Below are 17,493 nucleotides of genomic sequence, written 5' to 3'. Positions count from 1 at the left end.
GCTGGATGTAGAATTCATCCTATGAGGAAGGAAGTATCAGCACAGTATCTGCATCTCCAGGTGACCTGGACTCCTAGAGGTGACCTGGACTCCTAGAGGTGACCTGCAGAGCTGTGTCCTCGGCATCAGGAGGATGTGGAGCTGCTCAGGGGAGGAGACCATGGAGCTGCTCCAGGGCTGGAGCGCCTCTGCCTGGAGCCACGGCCGGAGACCTCGGCGTGTTCACCTGGAGAGGGCCCCAGGGAGAGCTGAGAGACCCTGCCAGGGCCTAAAGGGGCTCCAAGGAAATTGGAGAGGGACTAGGGACAGGGATTGGAGGGTCAGGACACAGGGAATGGCTTCCACTTCCAGAGGGAAGTGGGAAGGGATATGGGGATGGAATTGTTCCCTGGGAGGGTGGGCAGGCCCTGGCACAGGGTGCCCAGAGCAGCTGTGGCTGCCCCTGTAACTGTCCAAGGCCAGGCTGGACAGGGCTTGGAGCACCCTGGGGTGGTGGAAGGTGTCCCTGCCATGGCTCTGTGCACTGTGCCATGAATCCATTCCATGCTCCCGTGCGGGGGATGCAGTTCCGCGACCCTTGGCGGCTCTCGCAGCTGACACCCGTTCCGCTGGCCGTGCCCGGAGGCTGCAGCCGCCGCTCCCCACACTGCAGACGGAGTCAGCCGTGGATGGTTCGTGTGGGAAGCGCGGCCCGAGCCCGGCCCCTCACGGCCCCTCACGGCCCCTCCCGGCCCCTCACGGCCCCTCACGGCCCCTCACGGCCCCTCACGGCCCCGCCCCGCGCGCGCCACGCCGGTCCTGCAGCGCCCCCTGCCGGCCGTGCGGGGCGCGGGGGCGGGACCGCGGCCCGGGGGAGGCGGAAGCGGAAGCAGCGAGAGGCGGCGGGGCCGGAAGTGGCGGGAGGCGACGTGTGCGGAGCGGAGCCGGTGCGGGATGGAGGGGCTGTACCAGCAAACCAACAAGTGTGTGAGGGATTGGGGGGTGCGTGAGGGGCTGAGGGGTGCGTGAGGGATTGGGGGGTGTGTGAGGGGCTGAGGGGTGTGTGAGGGGCTGTACCAGCAAACCAACAAGTGTGTGAGGGATTGGGGGGCTGCGTGAGGGGCTGAGGGGTTCGTGAGGGGCTGAGGGGTTCGTGAGGGGCTGTACCAGCAAACCAACAAGTGCGTGAGGGCTTGAGGGGTGTGTGAGGGGTGTGTGAGGGACTGGGGTGTGTGTGAGGGACTGGGGTGTGTGTGAGGGACTGGGGTGTGTGTGAGGGGTGTGTGAGGGGCTGAGGGGTGTGTGAGGGGCTGAGGGGTGTATGAGGGACTGGGGTGTGTGTGAGGGACTGGGGTGTGTGTGAGGGGTGTGTGAGGGGCTGTACTGTCAAACCAGCAGTTGTCTGAAGGCTCGGAGGAAACCGCAGCCCGAGTGTGTGAGGGCCGGGCTGTGAGGAGCGTGGGTCGGGCCCGGTGTGCGGGAGCCCGGGGCCGACACCCCACAGACCTCAGCGCCCTTTAAAAGCCTTTCCCAATAAAACCCCATCCCGAGCGGGGGCAGAGCCCCGCGCCGCGTGTGCCACGTCAGCCCCGAGGGCTCGGCCGGCCCGGGGCACCGGGAACGGGGATTCCCGCTTATTGACAGAGGTTTATTTAAAGCACACCCCTTTGTAAGGATTTTTGCAGCAGGGTTTGAGGGGTCCGGCTGCCGCAGTTTAAACCTCCTCTGGAGGCGTGTGGCTCCTTGAGGATAAATCCCACATTGCACAGATAATGCCGGTCTGGAGAGGGAGGAGTGGTGTGGGAATTGCAAAATATGGCAAAAGTTCTCGTGGTTCTGTTGCTAATCCACATGGAATAACTCACGGGAAAGGGGCCAAAGGACACAGTTAAGCAGGTATTCCAAATTTCCAGGGTAATCTGCATCTTTGTGGGGCTCTGTTAAGGGAGGTGGGGTGGTAAGAGACCTAAATTGAATCTTGTATTGAATCATCATTTCTGTCATTGAATAACGACACCGAGTCACCCTGTAGGGAGGAGCAGGACGTTCTGCTGGAGATCTGGGATTGCAGGAACATAAGAGCAGCTGTCAGGGATATGGGACTGAAGTTGTCCTCTTCCCATTTCTGTGGTGCCTTATTTTGTGATCATTAAATGGTTCAGGTTGGAAGGGACCTTAAAACCCAGTTCCAGAAGAATTTAACAACCATCAATATGTTTTTTCCTTTTGTTTTCCTATGCCACTGCTTGTCCAGCAATAGTAGTCTTTTCTTATAGTTACAAGCTTTTAATTTCACTTGATGCCTGTGAATTCACATATTTTGAGACAGTGAAAATCATTCCTTATTCACCTTCTCCTCTTGGGTGTCTCCAGACCAGGCTGAAAAGCTGTTTGTTGTAGAAAAGCTGTTCCGTGCTTCCTGTAATTTACAGCTTGATTTCTGTTTTTAAATAAAGATACTTTGTAGGTGCAAGCCCACCTACAAAGTCACTTTAATTTCTTTTTAATTTATTTGTTGTACAGAATAATTAGTTACGAAATGAAATTAATTTTCACCTTCATTTCTGTTTTAAAATAAAGTCACTTTGTAGGTGCAAGTACTTGAGGTGAGAGCCCAGAGTTGTTTCCTGCTGAGGACCTGGGCTGGTGGTCAGGAATGGGCTGCCTGCTCTGACACTGTGTTGCTGGTTCCTGTGCTGTTCTAAAAAGTGCATTTCAGTAAAAGAAGCTGAAAAGGAGAAATGATTTTGTGGCTGTTAACAGACAAGTGACTTTTCTGTTCATTTTATCTCCTGACAGGCAGGTCCATGAGGTCCAGTCTTACATGGGGCGCCTGGAGACTTCAGACAAGGAGTCAGTGCACTGTAAGTAATGAGAGAGGGAGAGTGAGTTAGTTTGCATTTTTGTATGCCTTCTCATCACATTTACACTCATTATTGGAACAAGTTTAGCTCCTGAGTCATTGTGATCAGCTGCTGAGGCACATCACCAATTCAGAATGCACTGAAATTGTGTTGCAGTTTGACTTCAATAAGGTGATGTTCTGTATGAGGACAGAGCAGAAGAGACAGGACAAGAATTTGCTTCATCTTCTTGTTATAATCCTTTAACTGACAGGGAGTGCTTGCTGTGGCTGCTTCTTTAAAGTCATGGTAGAATGTCAGATTTTTGGTGCTGTTAGCTTTTGGAACTCATGGTCAGGGTGTTGGTGCAGGCCTTCAGCACTCGTGGAGGTTTTTGGACACCTTGAATTAATGAACACCTTGGTGTGGACAGAGCTGCAGACTGAGAGCATCTCTGGGCTGGTTTGTTAGAAGCTCACAAAGCTGAGAGATGTGACTGTGCCTGCCCTGCTGTGTTGTTATTCCCTCAACTGGCAGCTGTCCCCTGAAGATGCTCAGTGCAGTTTCTGGAGGAGATGCTGGGATTTAAGCAGGATGCTCCTGACTTTCCTGCTGCATCAGGGTCAGAACCTGTAATTCCAGCTCCTTATGGGAAGTGTGTGAAACCATGAGGTCTGAATTGCCTCAGTAAATTTGGACTATAACCCTGTGCTCATAAATGACTGTAATAAGATGCTCTGATAAGTGTGGCAGGACTTTCCACCCCAGTGCAGAATTGGCACGTGTATTTTGGACCTGTGTTTGAACCCTTGATTCCTGCATGAATCACTAATTATGGGTTTCATCAGGAACTTCTGAGGTGAAAGGACACTGCATTGACTGGATGCATTTCTGCACATGTTCACTGACTTCCCTTACCTTAGACACAATTGTGAAGTGTGGGTGGGCTCTAGGAAGGGCTATGATAAATTTCCTATCAAAAAATAGCAACTTACTAATTCTGGTTGTGGTTTTTGTGGTGGTTGTACTTCTCCTTCTGCAGTGGCAGACTTCCCAGACTGCTGTTCACTGGGAGGGATTTTGAAAGTCTTGAAAATTCATATAATTTGCCATTTTGCTTCAATTGCTTGAGGCCATTTCAAGAGATAGAATTATGTAGTTTACAGTTGGTTCACCAGTTTACATAGTTAATAAATAAATTAATATATGTATATATTTCTCTCTATTAAGATACTAGTGTGTAGTTCAGAATTTATTGAAAACAGGATTATCCATGGTTGAAGAGCAGGAATAGGGGCCAGGAAATCAAACTTGCAGTTTGCCTTTTCCAACTTTGAGCAAACAGTCCCTTCTTGCTCAGAAAAATGTGTAGTGGTGTAGTTTGGTGTGACAGAAGTTGCTGTAACTGTCTGTCAGCTCTCCTTTGTTGAGTTCAGCTGCAATAAATGATGGAGAGATGGATTAGGACAATGTGATTGATTTGTCTCTGGATGTGAGTCAGTGTGAGACCCAGGGGCAAATTTGAGGTCGTGTGTGCTCTTTGCTTCCCTGGGTGCTGCTCAGTGTTGTTTTCTGGGAGGTCCTGATGCGTGGAGGAATTGGCAGGTGGTTGATGAAGCTTCTCTGTGTTCTTGTGACAGCAAATCCTGCTGAGGGAGCAGGAAGGGGCTGCAGGGGGAATGTGGGGGCTTCAAATCCTAATTCATGGAGCTGGTGGGGAAAGAGGTCAGATGTCTGGAACAGGGCTTTCCTAGCTGCCTTCTCAGAGGAGGAGGGAGAGGTGAGAATATCAAATTACTGAGCTGAAGAAGTGACATTTCATTATATTTATAGTTCTCAGCTACCTGATTATTTTCATCCAGTAAAGATTTGCATCTGTTAGGTTGTACATACTTCTTTGAATGCTTTTGAGCATTTGCCTTCATCAGATTGCAGTTGTCTAATTCAAGTCAAATCCTGTTTGTATTTCCTTGCAGTGGTAGAAAATGAGATTCAGGCAAGAATAGACAACATATTCAGCAACTTGGAACGTTTGGAAATCCTGTCCAGCAAAGAACCTCCCAACAAGAGGCAGAATGCCAAACTGTGAGTTCACTGCTTTGCTGTGATTATACAGGGTAGTCTTTGTAATTATTTTAATTAAATTTATTGAAGCCTTTTGCCTTTTGATTTGTGTAAAATCTTATGCTTTGCATAACTGATGTCTGTGGTCTACAGCACCAGAATTGAGGCACAGAGGTGAAATCATTTTGCTGTATTTAACCCCAGGATAATGAGAATCATTGAAGTTGTAAAAGGCCTCAAAGATCATCAAGTCCAGACTGGTGATGCAGCTGGATTCATGGCTCTGTTCTCAGATGAGCACAACACACACTTGGATGCTCTATCAATTGCTTTTAATAGCATTTGTGGATGTAGAGAGTAAAATTCCTTCATTTGGTGTCATTTTCTCTGGGCCATTTTCCAAGCTGTTGATGACTGAAATAAAGAGGTTTCTAAAGTCAGCAATAGTTTGAGCAGGAGGTTGGACCACGGACATCAGGACTTGCTGTTGTTAATTAATTCTGTGACTCAGTTATTAATGTTCAGTTCAAAATGCCCTTGTAAATATTAGGGGTGGATTTCATGTCACCTGTATTAAAGAAAGAGGTCAGTATCTGAAATAATCACTGATTTCTTTGTAAAGATCAGTTCCAGCCCCTGCCACGGGCAGAACACCGTCCACTAGAACAGGATAGTCTGGTTATCAAACATTACATTTTATCAATAATTTAATCAGGGCCAGTGGAGTTCTGGATGTGATTTGTTTCAGCCCAGTGGAGGTGCCTGAGGTGTCTCCTGTATTGCCCACTGACTTCTTGTGCTCCTTTTAATAAAACCTCAAACTTCAGAACATGATGCTAATTAAAGAAACTGGAAAGCATCATCTTTTATGTGAACAAGGGGTCATAAAATAGAACCTGTACAAATCCTACCATCTTTCCAAATCTGTGTTAAATGAGGAATGGATACAGTTATATAATACCTGAAGAGACAATCCATGGGATAGGATGTCCAAGACAGCTCAGGACTTCTGCTTCACATTCTGTCATTAGCCTGGAGGCTAAATAATTGATCAAATTGAATAATCTCCTGTGAAATAATCACCTGTGTAGTAGAAAAACGAGACAGGGAAGATGTAGGGGTGGAATTCCAGCCCAGCACTGCACGTCCTGCATCATGTAGAGAAGTAGAACCCATCGTTCCCTGTTATTCATTGCTGTTATTTATGATGCTCCTTTGCTCCTAAAGGAAAAGCAGAGTGTTTCAGTGTTGCTGAACACTCTGAACACTCTGTTGCTCCTTTGCAGGCGAGTGGACCAGCTGAAATACGACGTGCAGCACCTGCAGACAGCCCTGAGGAACTTCCAGCACCGCCGGTACCTGCGGGAGCAGCAGGAGCGGCAGCGCGAGGAGCTGCTGGCCCGCACCTTCACCACCAACGTAAATATCCGGGCTCGGGCTCACTGTGAGCTCACAGCCAGCAGGGGGAGGCAGGCAGCGGGTAAACAGCACTGCTGAAAGCTGCTGGAGTAGAGAGGAACCAAAATATGTAGGGAAAAAAGTACTGCTCTGGTGAGGAAAAGCTGGGCTCTTGAGGCAGCAGGAAAAGGTTTCAGAAGCTCCTGTTTTATCCAGTGCAGTTCCACCTGGATTTACGTAGCAGGAGTAAAAGGGTCAGTGAGGTAGGCAGCAAAGTGTGCATTTCACTTGTATTTGTGTCAGATGTCTGCCACATCCTGAGATCTGTGAAAAGTCTGGCTTTTATACACCCCACTGGCAGCAGGTGTCAGCAAACTTCAGTGTACAGATCACACAGCTGGGACAAAGCCCTTGCATTTTGCCTAGAAATGAGTCAAAAGTTTTTAATAACATGAATGTGTTCCAGCTGTTCTTGGGAAGTCCCCCCTGTGCAAATTCCTGGAGGAGTTTTGCTCTGAATAATGCAGGCTTGCTTTCAGATTTCACTTTTCTGCAACTGAAAAGTTAGTTGTTGGGGTTGGTTGTTTTTTTGGTTTTTTTTTTGGTTTGGTTTGGGGTTTTTTGTGGGTTTTGTTTTGGTTTTGGTTTTTTTTTAATACTATTTTTAAATTCTGGTTTGATTTCCTTTTTCGTTTCCCTTCTTTGTTAAAGGCATTTCACCTAACATTCATTATCTGTGTTGTCAGTCATTATCAGGGCAAGAAAGAAAGAATGTGAGCAATCCTAAATAACTGAGGTTTGGGCAGTTCAGTGCATTTCTCAAAGCCTGCCATAAAGATAATGTCTGGTATTTTGTTGGCTATTTCAAAATGATAAACAAGGCTTGAAAGAAACACTGCAATTTGTTGTTTTTAAACACTATGGTGTTTCCCTGCAAGTAGGGACAAGATTTCCTACAGGAAAATTTGCTGTTCAGAAACAAAAGGCGCGTGTGTGGAACAGTTTTAAAGAGCAGTAGCAGGCTTACAGATGCAAAATATAAAACAAACGGGTTATTTTCTCTTTCAGATTTTGAAAGGTATCATAGATGAAAAGAAATACACAGTTATTTTGTATTTATTTTTAGCTTGTTACAAATATGTGGCTTTAAAACAATCCTTTAATGGGAAAATGATGATTTATTTATCAGTTATCAGCCTCTCTTGGTTACAGTTTTCCACAGTTCTCTATTCTATCAGAGATGTCAGCTGAGTGTGTGAGTAAATCACTGGAACATGCAGAATAGCTTTTGGAAGCTGTAGCAGTGTTCTGAACAGTTTTCTTAATTCAGAATTAAAAATGGTCTTTATCTTTAAAGCCTTTCCTTGTATCTGGAGAATATCATAAGCAGCAAAACAGAGCTCTGGTGCCATCCCATCTCCTTGGGAGGGGGGTCACAGATCTACTTCTCTATTTTTATTGCTGCCTTATAGCAGATGAAAAAACCCCTTGTACAGGAATGAAATCTGCTCTTTTGAAGATTGTTAAATATATGGAATAAGAGCTATTCACATGGAAATCTAAGTGTTTCTGCTCAGACACTTGTGTGAGCCTTGGTGCTGCATTCACAGGGGCCCAGGTTTGTGTGCTCATCCAGGGCCCCTGAGAGCTCTGTCCCTGATTCTTCCTTCTCCACAGAGAGCAGAACCCCTGCCCAGGCAGGGCAGCACCAGACCTTGGGTCCTGCATGGCATTTTGAGGTGAACATTTGGTGTTTTGACCAAAGAGTGTGTTCAGAGCACGTTCTGCTGTATCTGTGTCCCCTGCAGCTGCTGGGCACATGGAGTGCTGTTCATTCATGTGGCTGTGAGTTCTGCCTTTGGGTGGTTCTGAGTGCCTGGAGCAGGTGGTCAGTGTTCCCCACACTTACCCCTTGGCAGTGCCCCAGTTCTGCTCCAAACCCTGTGGAAGTAGGGAGCCGTTTCCTTGCCCCTCTGGGTGGAGTGGTGGCCACAGAGCAGCGACCTGGAGGCCTTTGGCACGCAGGGGTGATCCCATCCCTGTCCTCCTGTGCAGTCCAGATTAGAGTTTTGCCCTGTTATTTCCATTTCAAGAGTCAGATTTCCTAGTTGAGGGAGTGCATATTTTGTGGAAAACCATGAAGAATATTAATATTGATATTTAATATTTGATACTTAATATTTTAAAAAAATAGGGCCCTGGATGATGAGTGAGCCAGAGTCAGGGAACCAGGCCCATGTCTGTTTGCCCTCACTGCCAGAATTTTGCACTATTTTGTAAATGTTTAGAATGTCATCTCCAAACATTTTTTTCAGGCCTTTGGTTGCTCAGAAATGTGCTGTGAAATCTTCCACAAGTCTTTCACTTGCAGTGATCAATGACTAAGCACCTTCTCGGTGTTTAACACCTTGTTAAACACCCTCTGTTAGCTTTGATGTTCTCTCCTGCAGTGCACTTTCGTACTGAGACTATAAAATTTCCCCACTTTTGCTTTTTTCATCCTTGAGATCTCATTGCAGTTGAGCAGCTGCTCAGCTTTGCCTTTTGGCTTCCTCCTATCGTCTCTAAATGACTCTTCTCACTCCAATATCAATGTGGTATTTAAAATCATTATAAAAAAGAGGTGTAAGCCCAGTCGTCGCAGCCCTGTCGGTTGTGGCCGTGTGTGCTGGTGCATGCTGTGTTTCTGAGCCAGCAGGTAACCGAGTCCCTGCTTTCCCCACAGGACTCTGACACCACCATCCCGATCGACGAAACCTTGCAGTTTAATGAATCCCTGCAGAGTGCCCACCGAGGCATGGATGAGCTTATTGGCAGTGGCACCAACATCCTGCAGGGGCTGAGGGACCAGAGAGTCACACTAAAGGTGGGGGCATCATTTTTCACCAGAAAGACCCCACATTTTTCTGTGTTCATGCTGATCAGGCTAAGTAAAATCAATATATGTGTTGTTGCAGTACATTGCTCTGATCTGAGGATGCTGGAAAGGCCAAAACTTCATTTAAACAACTTGAAATCTTTACATTTTACCATCCTGTTAGAAATACCTTTAAGATCTCTTGGGGCTGGCTGCCCTTCACCTGCGGGGCAGCATCTGGAGTGCTGAATGTTTTGTTTTTCTTTGGTTGATTGTTATTCTTTTGTCCAGGAGGGGCAGTAACAGGCTGGTAGGGAGATGCTGGTTCAGATGAGCATCGCTCAGAGCAGCCACAAAGCTGGTGTAGAGCACTTGTGATTAAGATTAGTAATAAAGATAAAGAACCTCAACAGTCCCTCCTTCCCTGCTGATAAGAGCTGCATTTGTGCATGTCTCTTCATAGCAAATGTTTGTCTTTTATTTTACAGACTGCTCAAAGTGATGGTCAGTTCTGAGTGAAGAGCTCAAAGATACAAAAAGCTTTTTAATAAGAAGTGTTTGGGGAGAAACAGGAATGGTGAAAAATGTAGGGAAATGCCTGTTTGTTGTATTCATCTTCTGATGGGGATAACTGCTGTTCTCAGTTTTGTGACACTGCTTTGTTTTGGGATGTATTTGCCAGATTTAGGCATTTTTAATGGCATAAATCCCAGATTTGGTCAGGTCTGTCACACCTGCAGCTTCATGGTGTGGCAGGCAGTACAAGCCTGGTGTGCACTCCAGCTGGCACTTGGGGAGCTGAGCTGGGTGTGCACGGGCACTTTGCTGTCCTGTCCCCAGGGTTCCAGGCTGCCTGCTGTTCCCTGAGCCCTGCACAGGACCAGCACAGGGTCCAAAGCAGGGCTGCAGCTCCTGCTCTGCTCCTTAGAGCAGGCCCTGCACCCACAGATCTTACGTGGAGACATTAAAGCAAAATTTGGAGCTGAGTTCTTTCCAAGATGAGCTTCAGCTTCTGGTTCAGGTCATTGTTCACTGACCTGGGGAGTATGGATTTGTTTTAAGACAAGGTCCATCACTAGAAAAACCTTGAAGAAAACTCAGTGGGTGGTTCAGTGTTGATTGCAGAGGAATGGTGTTGCTGAGCAGTCTGGCCACAGGAGTGATGGGGAGAGGCAGGAGTTCTGCTGCCAGCTCATGAGGAAGAGGCTGGGAGGACTCATTTCTAGTGCTGGGAGAAGATTGGGATTGTGGATGCTTTTCGGAAAGAGCACCTTCATTGAAGTCCCTGCATCTCTGAGAGGATTGTAGACATCTGTCCACCGTGTTGAGCACTGGGCTGCTTTGGTGGCTGATCACGTTGGCCTGGAGCATGCAATCATCAGGAGTTGATTCTCCAAGCTGGGAAATCACTGATCCAAGGTAGTCTCTCATGAGGGCCTGGATGAAGCACATGGATTCTGGAGGGTTCCTGAGAAGAAGGTGCATCCCACCACAGGAGAGCTCACCTGTGCCATAGAGGAGCGCTGCCAGGACCTGGTGCCCTGCAGGGATGAGGGAATGCTGTTTCTTGTAGTAGCTCCAGTCCTGCTGCTGCTCTTGCTGGCTGGCAGTGCCTGCCTGGTTGCTGCTGGGTCTCCCTGGGCCTCCTGGCTCTTCTCCAGCCTTTGCCAGGCACATGAGCTCTGGGCCAGCCCTGCAGCAGGGAATTGCTGGATGTCCATGGCTGCTGATACACACAGTTTGTGATTTCATGTTCCTGGGTGCTCAGGGGGATGCTGCTTCTCCCTCGTAGATGAGGAAATGTCTGTTCATGTTCCTTTTCCCCTTAACTCAGTTTTTCTTACACTGACACAGACTTTGTTGCCTGAGAACATTTGGCAGAAGCAGCTGGTGTAGAGACACCTTACAAAGAGAAGTGGGTTAATGTGGAGTCTTGGAACATCCCATCTTAGAAGGATCACCCATTGCCACCCCTGTCCCTGCCCAGACCCCCCAACAACCCCACCCTGTGCATCCCTGGCAGCGCTGTGCAAACACTCCTGGAGCTGTGGCAGCCTCGGGGCCGGGGCCATTCCCTGGGAAGCCTGGGCAGTGCCAGCACCCAGGGAAGATTCTTTTCCTGATATCCAACCTGACCCTCCCCTGGCTCAGCTCCAGCCATTCCCTGGCTCCTGTCCCCTGTCTCTGGAGCTGCCCCTCAGGAGGAGCTGCAGCCCCTGGGGAGGTCTGACCTCAGTCCCCTCTGCTCCAGCTGAACAACTGACTTCAGCTGCTCCTCCTACGGCCCCTCAGACCCCTCCCCACCCTCGTATCCCTCCTTTGGACACTCATAGCTTCATTCTCTGTAACTTTGTGTATATTGGGTATAAATAGACAGGTATGGAATGAGTGTTCCTAGATTGTCACTTTAACTGATCCAGTTGTACAATTCCACTGTTCCATGACTGCAAGAATTGAAGAGTTTTCTCTTTCTATTGTTTTCTTTCATTTTAAAGCCTCATATTTGGTTTCTGTTCTCCCAGCTAGGTTTAGTTTTGTTCTGAAAGGATTCTGCAGAGACAGGAAGGTGCTGAGCCTGCGAACAGTCTGCAGGGGGTTAACAGGGGGTGTGGGAACTGGAGAAAACAGATTACGTGGGACTAGCAGAGACACAGCCTGACTTCAGTGAAGGGCCTGAACTGCCTTGAACACAGGACACTGATGATGTAGTTTGGCATTGCAGATCTGTGTTTTATGGACTGAGAAACTTCTGCATGTGGGTCTAATATAGCTGGTCTAAATTCTGCCCTTGGAGAGCCTTACTGATCATGAGTGAGGTTTATACTCAAAACAATTCCCAATTTTCACATTTTGACTCTTTTGAGACTAAAAACAATGTAGACTAAAGAAGAGAGGCTGAAGTTTTCAAAATCAAACCATGGAATTCAGCATTGTGAGGGGTATCTGTGCTGTTGACCTGGCTCAGAGATGAAGGAAGTGTTACAGCATCCTGAGGTGGGGTGTTGTGTCAGGGCCAGTCCAGATGTCACTGTGAGGGACTGCCCATTGTCCCTGGTGTGGCAGGGCCCCTCCTGGCAGTTGCCCTGTGCCCACATGGGTGTGAGGAGGGTCCTGTCCAGTGTCTGGCTGTGGTTCAGTGCTCTCCCTGCCCACAGGTGTCCAGCTTTCCTGGAAGGGTCCTTCTCACCTCCCGTGCCATCGGGACTGTGCAGCTCTGAGTCCTCTCCCTTCTCCCCACTCAGGGCGATATCCCACCCTGGCCTGTGCTGGAGCACATCTCTGTGCCTGTATTTCATGCTGTTTCCTCCAACCACTGCCCTGAAGCAAAGCAGGAGGATTCCTGTTGTGTCCCTGCTGCTGATGTAATGGTGGGATCCATATTCCTAGTAATACCAGGTGTTCTGCCTGCAGCACCCTGTGCTTTTCTGTGGAAGGATTTCAGAAAATGGCGTTAATTACATATTTATCTGCATTTTCTCTGCTATTTACCTTGCAAGTGTCTGGATCTTCTCAGTCTCTGTAGGTATGAACTGTACTTCAGCAAGGGGAGCTCTACACAACACCTTGGCTGGTTGAAGCTCTTTTTAGACTCTGACTGGAACAGAACCAGGAGAACTCTTATTCCTCCCTAAGGAGTGCATTTTTCTGAGACACTTTTTATCTTATCTGTGTCCAGACAGATTGTTTTGTCTTTAACCACGTTCCTGTTCATGTGTATGAATCAATTAGTCCAAACATCCAGGTGTTTCCAGGGTCCTGTGGCCACCTCTTGTGGAATGGTTGGCTGAGAGAAGTTCCATGGATTAGAATCCATCACTCACCACCCATGATGAAATACTCCTGGGCTGTGGCATTCGAAGGCTCAGAGCACGAGGGTGATTGTGTCTTTGCTGTGTTGTTGTCCTCAGGGCACTCACAAGAAGATCCTGGACGTTGCCAACATGCTGGGCCTGTCCAACACGGTGATGCGGCTGATCGAGAAGCGCGCCTTCCAGGACAAGTTCCTCATGCTGGGGGGCATGGCCGTCACCTGCCTCATCATGTTCCTCGTGGTGCAGTACCTGACATGAGCTGCTGCCCTCCTGCAAGAGGACTGTCTCCAGGACTGGCTTTCCTCTGGGTGCTGCTTTGGGTGAGCCCTTCCCGTGGACTTCAGAGTTTACAAATCCCACTTGGAGAGCACGTCGGGAAATGGATGTGTCTGGGGACGCTGTGCTTGAGCATGGCCCTGTGAAAATAACCCCTGGCCTTTACTGCTCTCCCCTCAAGCCTGCAGGTTTAATGGTCTGGTTAATAGGAAGCAGAAATGCCCAGCTGTAGCAAGGCAGGAATGTCCCTTTGGGCACACAGGGATGGGAGGGTGCAAAGGCACAGCCTAGGATGCAGTGAGTCTTTCCTGTGCTGGCCAGCACTGACCTGAGCCCTGCATTTTGCAGTGCAGGAACGGCACAGAGAATTTCACAGTGTTCATGGGCCTGAGTTCAGCCTGTGGGACTGAGCCTGAAAAAAGAGTTGGGAAGTAAAGGGCTCCCATCTGTGGTTCCATTTGCTTGGAGGAGGAGGAGGATGTGTGGGGAAGAGTCTTAGAACACGGTTAAAACCTCAGTTAACTTCACACACAGTATTAACCAGCACAGATCCCTCTGGTTTAGGCTGAAATGCTGCTCTGCTCATCTGAGGGATGTTGTGGTACCTCTCTGCCCTGCTGCTTCCCAGGGGATGCTGAGTGCCCGCTCCCTCCTACTTCCACTGGGATGCACGTCAGGCCTGTGCCATCTCCCTAGGCCTTCTGCCAAATCCAGCCTCCAAAAATGACATTTCCAATGCTGGAGCACAGAGGTGTGGGGAGCTGTGTTCATTTCCTGAGGTGCTGGCTGGGTTTTTGGGGCTCTGGAGCTGGAACTTGTGAGTGGATGGAGCAGGTGAGTCCCGCTGTGCTCCCTGGAGGTGTTCACAGAGCTGGAACAGGTTCCTCACCCCAGAGGAATGGTGGGATCAGCAAAACAGGCCTGGAAATCAGCCTGGTCAGGAGAGTTTCCTCAGGTTTGTGCCTTGGGGTGGTGACGTCCCCATCCGTGGGAAGGGCATTCCCTGTGGTCCCCTTTGCACCTATGGAGTCACTGTGAAGGACACTGTCACCTCCCGGGGGTGGGGCTGCCTTGCACTCGTCCCTTGGGGTCGTTCCCTGTCCCAGTGAAACATTTCCAATGTGAGATCCTCACCTCAGTCTGGCACAGCTTCCCCTGCAGCCTGGGGTGTCTGATAGACAGGGATCCCAGGGATCCTGGGATTTTGGGCATCATCCATTTCAATCACCCTACAGATCCATTCCCTCTCCATGTGTGGCAAGTCTGGAGCATTCCCCGATATCCTACAGTGGCACAGATGTCTCATGTCCAGAGGATGTGGCCTCGTGCTGGCAATTCCTCCCCTGTTTCCTGTCTGGAATGGTTGTGGGTCTCTGGATCAGTAACTAATCACAAGTTCTGCGTTCTCTCCTCACTGCATTGAGCTTTGCTTTCATTATGTGCCCTGTTGCAAACTGGGAGAAAGGGTTTTAATGACTGAAAAAATTTTAGAAGGAATTTTAGGGAATATGTGCCATGAGACAGGGCCATGCTGGGGAGCAGAGCTGGGGTGGGGCCCAGCCAGACACCCAGAGTGACCAGTGGCCCCTGTTCATGGCCTTCTCCATGTGTTTGATACTTCTGAAGTGTTTCCTGCTCTTGGAGTTTCCCATTTGTCCAGGTTTTCCAAGGAATTACTGTAGCAGAGCAAGCATGGAACTTGTTTTCATTTGAGGCCAAGGGAGTAAGGAATTAAAAGGAAAAGAGGGAATCTGCAGTGATGGAGCATCTGTCTTGCTGTGTAATAGAAATCATAAATCCAAATTTGCCTGAAACTTAATTTGGATGTGAAATCTGATGGATTCAGCCTTTGAGAGGGCAGCTGAGCACTTGCAAAGGGTCCCTGGCAAATCTCAGTTCCCAATTCCAGTGGATTTTACCGTGTTGGGGTTTAAGGGTGTCATTGTTTAAAGTTTCTGTAGTTGTGACCTGGTGTAGCAGGGTTTGTCTTACACCAAGGTGGGACTCTGGCCAATCTCTTTCCTTTTGGACTGTGGTAGGAGCCATAAGATACCTGGAACTGGATTGTTTTTCTGTTTCTGAGCCTAGCTTGGCATTTTAATAGATGTTTTCCTGTTGATTTATTTTGCCTTCTGGAGTCTCCTTGTCCCTGCACAGGCTGATTTCCCCTTGGTGAGCCAAGTATCCTTGCTACCCATGGCACCCAAAGGTGACACATGGGGCTTGAAGGAACCACCTGGGGAGCTGGATTTGGGGACATCAGGCACGTTTGTAGTGTCTGTAAAGTCCAAAGAGATTTCCAAGGGCATCTCAGGTGGTTTGTGTGAAACCCAAAATCCTCCACTGCCCTGGGACATGGCAGGGACACGGGTGGTTCCTTCAAGCCCCACATCTCCCCTTTGGATGCAGTGGGAAATGAGCTGGAGCTGGTGGGATCGTGGTCCCTGCCAAAGGAAATGAGCTGGAGCTGGAGCCCGGGAGGCTTTGCTGCTGTAGCTTGGTGGTGTTTCCTTCCTCACCAAACACCTCCCTTCTGCTTCCAAACTGTGGCACGAGTTCCAGCTCTGGGGTGAGCTGCTCTCTCAGGAGGGGACTCTGGGAATTCACTTGCCTCTGGAATAAAACTTTTTACCAGTATTTTATACATAAAGGAGCAAGGGTGGGATGTGATTCATGTGATGTTCTGTGAATAAAGATTTTTTTCAACCAAATTGACGGGTTTTTTTTTTACCTTAATCAACATGCTGGGGCCAAAATAAAGAAGGAGGACCAGTTCCAGGATTGATGCTGGTTCACTGTGGATGGAGGAGGGGTCTGCAGGGGTGGGGGCCACGGGGGTGCTGTGGGGGGTCACAGTAGGACATGGGTCCCACTGTGTCAAGTTTTTGGGGTGTCTTCATTGAAGGGTAGTTGTAAAAGCAAAGTCCTTTATTGCATTGCTAAATCAGTTCCATGAAGGTAAAGTTATTAAAGTCTGCAGCAGTCTGCATAAAGTTCCTAAGTCCCAAGCAGAAGCAGCAGCAGAGGCAGCAGCAGAGGCAGCAGCAGTTTGTGTCCCGTGCGTGTCTTATCAGTGACAGTCACAGCAATAGCAACAACAGCAGCATTGGTGTTTCTGAGTCCTGTGTGTCTGTGTTCTCACAATAGTGCATTTTATTCTAATTTTGGCTAACCAGGCTTAAACATGAATTTGTTACAATAGTGTTGGACCCATCCTAAGCTAAAATTGATGTGCAACAATTTTCGTAAATTCTTACACAAATTCTACACATTTAGCATTATCTGTTCTATCTAGGAATTTTCAACAAGGCTACATTAATTTTGTTATGACTAGAGTTTAACTAACTCTGCAAAAGGTAATGCCACTAAACTTTAAACTAGATCTTAGGTCCTTATTAACGGAGTCTTTTATTTGCTAAAGGACTTAAAAAATCCTTTACTTATTTTAAAACTAAACTTGCATTCCTAAATCCTCATGTCTGTGGATTTATGTATTTTAGTTTCTCTGAAGGTTCTAACTCAGTCCTCACATTTCTGGGCACTCCTGGGTGTGGATTTGGCCCAGGGGGGTTCATGCTCCAACACCACTGGGGTTGGGAGGAGTGGGAACCTGTCCTGGACCTCACTGGTCAGACTGGTGGGATGTGGCAGGCAGGGACAGCCCCACAGCTGGTGGGGAAAGGGAGCTGGAAACGGGTGGGTCATGGTGATTTATTAAAATACAAATACCGATCTAATACCGATATCCAGCTGTGACGGACAAAAAACTCTCTAACAGTTAAAGTTAGAAAGTGTGTGTTTATTGTGACAGTGGGCAGCTCTCGGGATAGCTCCCTAATGGGCACTGCAAGGATCACAGGTAATTACAAAGCCTTTTATTTACAAAATGTTGAATACACAAAATACAAATGCATATTCATACTCCTGTCACTTCTTCTCCGCTCTGTGCTAATTGACAAAAAGGCGATTAAGTATTCTGAGTTTGTTCCCTGAAATGGGTCGGGGGTCCTTTTGTGAGGAGTGGTCACCAAAAGGAGGAAGTAAAACGAGTCTTCCTCGTTCTGAACTTTCAACATTTTCAATGCAGCTGTGATTAATGGATGGTAGAACTCCCTGTTTCCTGTTTTCCAGGACTATTTCAGTGGTTTCTGGAAACAGGGGGTCTGATGTTGTATTGATTAGTTTCTCTGTTTGAGAAGCAGTGTCAAACTAGATTGGACATTACTAGATGTTAATTTAGTAGATTAACATCTAGTAAATGTTA

The 17,493-nt window shown here is 48.1% G+C and overlaps 1 protein-coding gene across 2 annotated transcripts; it reads left to right on the top strand.

Moving 5' to 3' along the window:
- Positions 1–858: 858 nt before the first annotated feature.
- Positions 859–15,920, top strand: GOSR2 (golgi SNAP receptor complex member 2). Of its 2 annotated transcripts, none has more exons than XM_063403995.1 (6): positions 859–962; positions 2,779–2,843; positions 4,799–4,907; positions 6,173–6,305; positions 9,010–9,150; positions 13,050–15,918. In XM_063403995.1, exons 1-6 carry the CDS (start codon positions 934–936, stop codon positions 13,209–13,211), a joined length of 639 nt encoding a protein of 212 aa, XP_063260065.1. In that variant the 5' UTR covers positions 859–933; the 3' UTR covers positions 13,212–15,918. The 2 variants fall into 2 exon arrangements, with proteins under 2 accessions (XP_063260065.1, XP_063260067.1); XM_063403997.1 differs by lacking the exon at positions 859–962 and adding an exon at positions 1,141–1,160 and having other exon boundaries at positions 13,050–15,920.
- The last annotated feature ends 1,573 nt before the right edge of the window (positions 15,921–17,493 follow it).

The sequence above is a fragment of the Prinia subflava genome, chromosome 8 (genome assembly GCF_021018805.1).
Source record: "Prinia subflava isolate CZ2003 ecotype Zambia chromosome 8, Cam_Psub_1.2, whole genome shotgun sequence".
Taxonomy (NCBI): domain Eukaryota; kingdom Metazoa; phylum Chordata; class Aves; order Passeriformes; family Cisticolidae; genus Prinia; species Prinia subflava.
The sequence above is the reverse complement of the archived record's forward strand: the minus strand, read 5'-3'. Positions and strand labels throughout refer to the sequence as shown.

Bases quoted from the DNA above. Each gene is read 5' to 3' on its own strand.
- GOSR2 (XM_063403995.1), top strand. From the start codon at position 934: ATGGAGGGGCTGTACCAGCAAACCAACAA. The intron at 963-2,778 runs GTGTGTGAGGGA...ATCTCCTGACAG, and splicing joins CTGTACCAGCAAACCAACAA to GCAGGTCCATGAGGTCCAGT. The intron at 6,306-9,009 runs GTAAATATCCGG...CTTTCCCCACAG, and splicing joins CCCGCACCTTCACCACCAAC to GACTCTGACACCACCATCCC.